General features: G+C 36.0%; 1 protein-coding gene across 1 annotated transcript; it reads right to left on the bottom strand.

The window, feature by feature from the left end:
* Positions 1-933: 933 nt before the first annotated feature.
* On the bottom strand, positions 934-2,609 carry LOC116027758 (transcription repressor MYB6-like). Its single transcript, XM_031269502.1, has 2 exons — positions 2,367-2,609; positions 934-1,959 (listed from the first exon to the last, which is right to left on the bottom strand). The coding sequence occupies exons 1-2, from the start codon at positions 2,494-2,496 to the stop codon at positions 1,097-1,099; spliced, it is 993 nt and encodes a 330-aa protein (XP_031125362.1). The 5' UTR covers positions 2,497-2,609; the 3' UTR covers positions 934-1,096.
* Positions 2,610-2,837: the final 228 nt, after the last annotated feature.

The raw sequence follows: 2,837 nt of genomic DNA, 5'->3' as shown, positions 1-2,837 counted from the left end.
TTCAACTGCAGTTTCATTTGACAATATACACTTAATATATGAGATCTGTTATTAGTTTCATTTTAGATACTCTATAGTGTCATTGCAACATAACTAAAATATCATTATAATTCAACTACAATTACATTTGACAATATATATTCAATATGTGAGACATGTTATTCAGTTTAATTTTAGATCCATTGTAGTATCATTTTATTTTGAGCACATCATAAATACAGGAATAATTAAATATAACGGAAGCCATATCTTTACTTAAAAAAATGATGCCGTTTTTTAACCATGGTCCACCGTATTACAATTGCTAATTAGATCGAATCAAGCACCGTTATTCCATAATATTATTCTCATCAAGTTTCTGTATACGTAGTTATCATTTCCAATTAGATTGGGTCGTTTTTCATAATACCAATGTTGAATTTAAAATTTGATAGTAATAAACTAGAGTTAATTTCATTAGAGGTCCCTTGTTTTTTGTGGCAATTTCAAATTTAGTCCACACTATCGTTTTTGCCATTTTAACATTCTAGACTATTATTTTTTGGAGACTTTTAGTACTTATCATGACTTTTCATATTTTTAGTAAGGGTATTTTTGTATTTTCATATTTTTCTTTTGTTATTTTTTCGGTTTCATCCGGTTTAATTGGTTTAGAACATTTTTAGTTAACCTCTCTGATTTTTAATATCCATAATTTTCAACTACTAGTAATTTTTTAGTAAAGTCCTAAACCAATTAAACCGGTTGAACCAGAAAAATAACAAAAGAAAAATATGAAGAGACAAAAATGCACTTACTAAAAATAAAAAAAGTCATGAGAAGGACTAAAAGTGTCCAGAAAATAATAATCTGGATGTTAAATGCAAAAAATAATAGTTGAGACTAAACTTGAAATTTCCACCAAATACAAGGGACCTCTGGTGGAATTAACTCTAATAAACTAATATGGTTTAACATATATATATATTTTCAATTTAACTACATGAAATTAAATGTAAACAATCAGATAAAATACACAAACCTATCAAGTATCAAACTAAATTGTCAATGCAAATTAATTCCTAGAATGTAATTAAAAAAAAACAAACAAACAAAATCAGCAATTATCCCATGCAAGTTGATCCATAGAATTCGCATCACAGTACACTGCTGCAAAGGGCAAAAGTGCAGAATCATCCCCAAAGTCGAAGTCAAAGTCAGAGCTGTCGTCAAACGTGTTCACCATCTCCATATTCTGCACATTATTGCTACAGAACTCAGTATTAACCTTGTACATTTCCTGTTGTTGTTGTTGATGATGAACAAACCGGTCCGGTCCGAACAGCGGTTCAAACGCGCCGGTTCCCCACATGGAATTCTCCACATTCATGGCCCCCAACCCGGGCGCCGGGTTCAAGGAAGAGGAAGGAGAAGAGGAGAGATTGTTCGAAGTGCTCTCAACTGAAGAGCAACTCGTACCAAAACCCGTCACCAGTTTGTTTTGGGACGGGTTTTGGTACTGGTAGCCACCCGTGGGACCATATTTAAATTTTAAGGGGTACTTATGGGGCTCATTATTGGGAATGCAAGTGAAGGCTGCAATGGAGGCTTTGAGGTCTAGGGGAATGTGGGGCTCATCTTTTGGAGGGGATGAGTTTTGGTCGATAGTGAAATGTTGGGAGTTGATGGGTTTGTTGTTTTTGTTAATCTTGGCTTGATTAGAGGAGAGGAGATTGTGTGTGTTGGGGTCTAAGCCTTGTGCGAGGAGTTTTTTCTTGATGCAAGAATTCCAGAAATTCTTGACCTCGTTATCGGTTCTCCCAGGTAAGTGTTTGGCTATCTGTGCCCATCTGTTGCCCAGAATCCTATGAACATCTATGATTGTCCTCTCTTCTTGCTCTGTGAATGATCCCCTCTTCAGATCCGGCCTCAGGTAATTTATCCACCTCAATCTGCAACTCTTTCCACACCTCTGTAACCCTGCAAATTTTCAAATTCTCACAATCAAACCCTGATACTGGACCTGACCCTTCAAGTCCCATCTAAAAAATTATAAGTAATATACAACTATATTTCTTTATCATTGCGTAACAGTCAGTGTCACATTTTGATGCGCACACCACCGCAATTTGGATAAAGATACTGTTAGGCGGAGGCTGATGAATGGACGAGTACAACAATTGGTCATTAGGGGATTATCTGGACAGAGGCCCGTGAAAAGCCAAATCCAACACCCTGTTACGTCTTGGTTGTGAGCTATAGCTTTTGACGTAGTCGTAAATGCTTAATTCTGACAAGTATTATCAGACACATAAGATTGATAGGTGCTTATGAGACTGTCTTACGAATTGAATATGATTTTAAGGAAGATAGATAGATAGAAGTACCTGCAAGTTTGGGGACAGAACTCCAACAGCCATGGCCATGAGTGGCGAGGTGTTTGATGAGCTTCTCATCTTCTTCAGGAGACCAAAGGCCTCTCTTCACTTTGTGTTTGCCGCAACAGTGATGGCCCATAATGCTGCTGTATATGTTGTTGAATTATTGTTGTCTCGTTTCTTTTGATTTGAATTGATTTGATTAGATTAGATTACTTCCTCACCTCCTCAATCAATCCTTACAGGAACATAGGCTGCTGGGTGTGTATATATATATAATATAATGGTGGGTGGGGTTTGTGTGTGCCCTTTTTTTCAATTTCTTCTCCGCTTAATTAACCATACATATTGTCATACAATTCTTTTGTCTACCTTCGTACTCGGAAATGGGGTTTCTAAATACAAATATTATTTTAAGAGTATGCGTGTCTGAAACAGGTGATCAAATAGACAACCTCTTTTTATACTTGTTATCTTAAT

Source organism: Ipomoea triloba, chromosome 8 (genome assembly GCF_003576645.1).
Source record: "Ipomoea triloba cultivar NCNSP0323 chromosome 8, ASM357664v1".
In the NCBI taxonomy this organism is placed as follows: domain Eukaryota; kingdom Viridiplantae; phylum Streptophyta; class Magnoliopsida; order Solanales; family Convolvulaceae; genus Ipomoea; species Ipomoea triloba.
The sequence above is the reverse complement of the archived record's forward strand: the minus strand, read 5'-3'. Positions and strand labels throughout refer to the sequence as shown.

Excerpts from the sequence above, each read along its gene's own strand:
- LOC116027758 (XM_031269502.1), bottom strand. The coding sequence starts at position 2,496 with ATGGGCCATCACTGTTGCGGCAAACACAAAGTGAAGAGAGGCCTTTGG. Across the intron at positions 1,960-2,366 it reads TTCTGTCCCCAAACTTGCAG|GGTTACAGAGGTGTGGAAAG; the intron begins GTACTTCTATCT and ends GAAAATTTGCAG.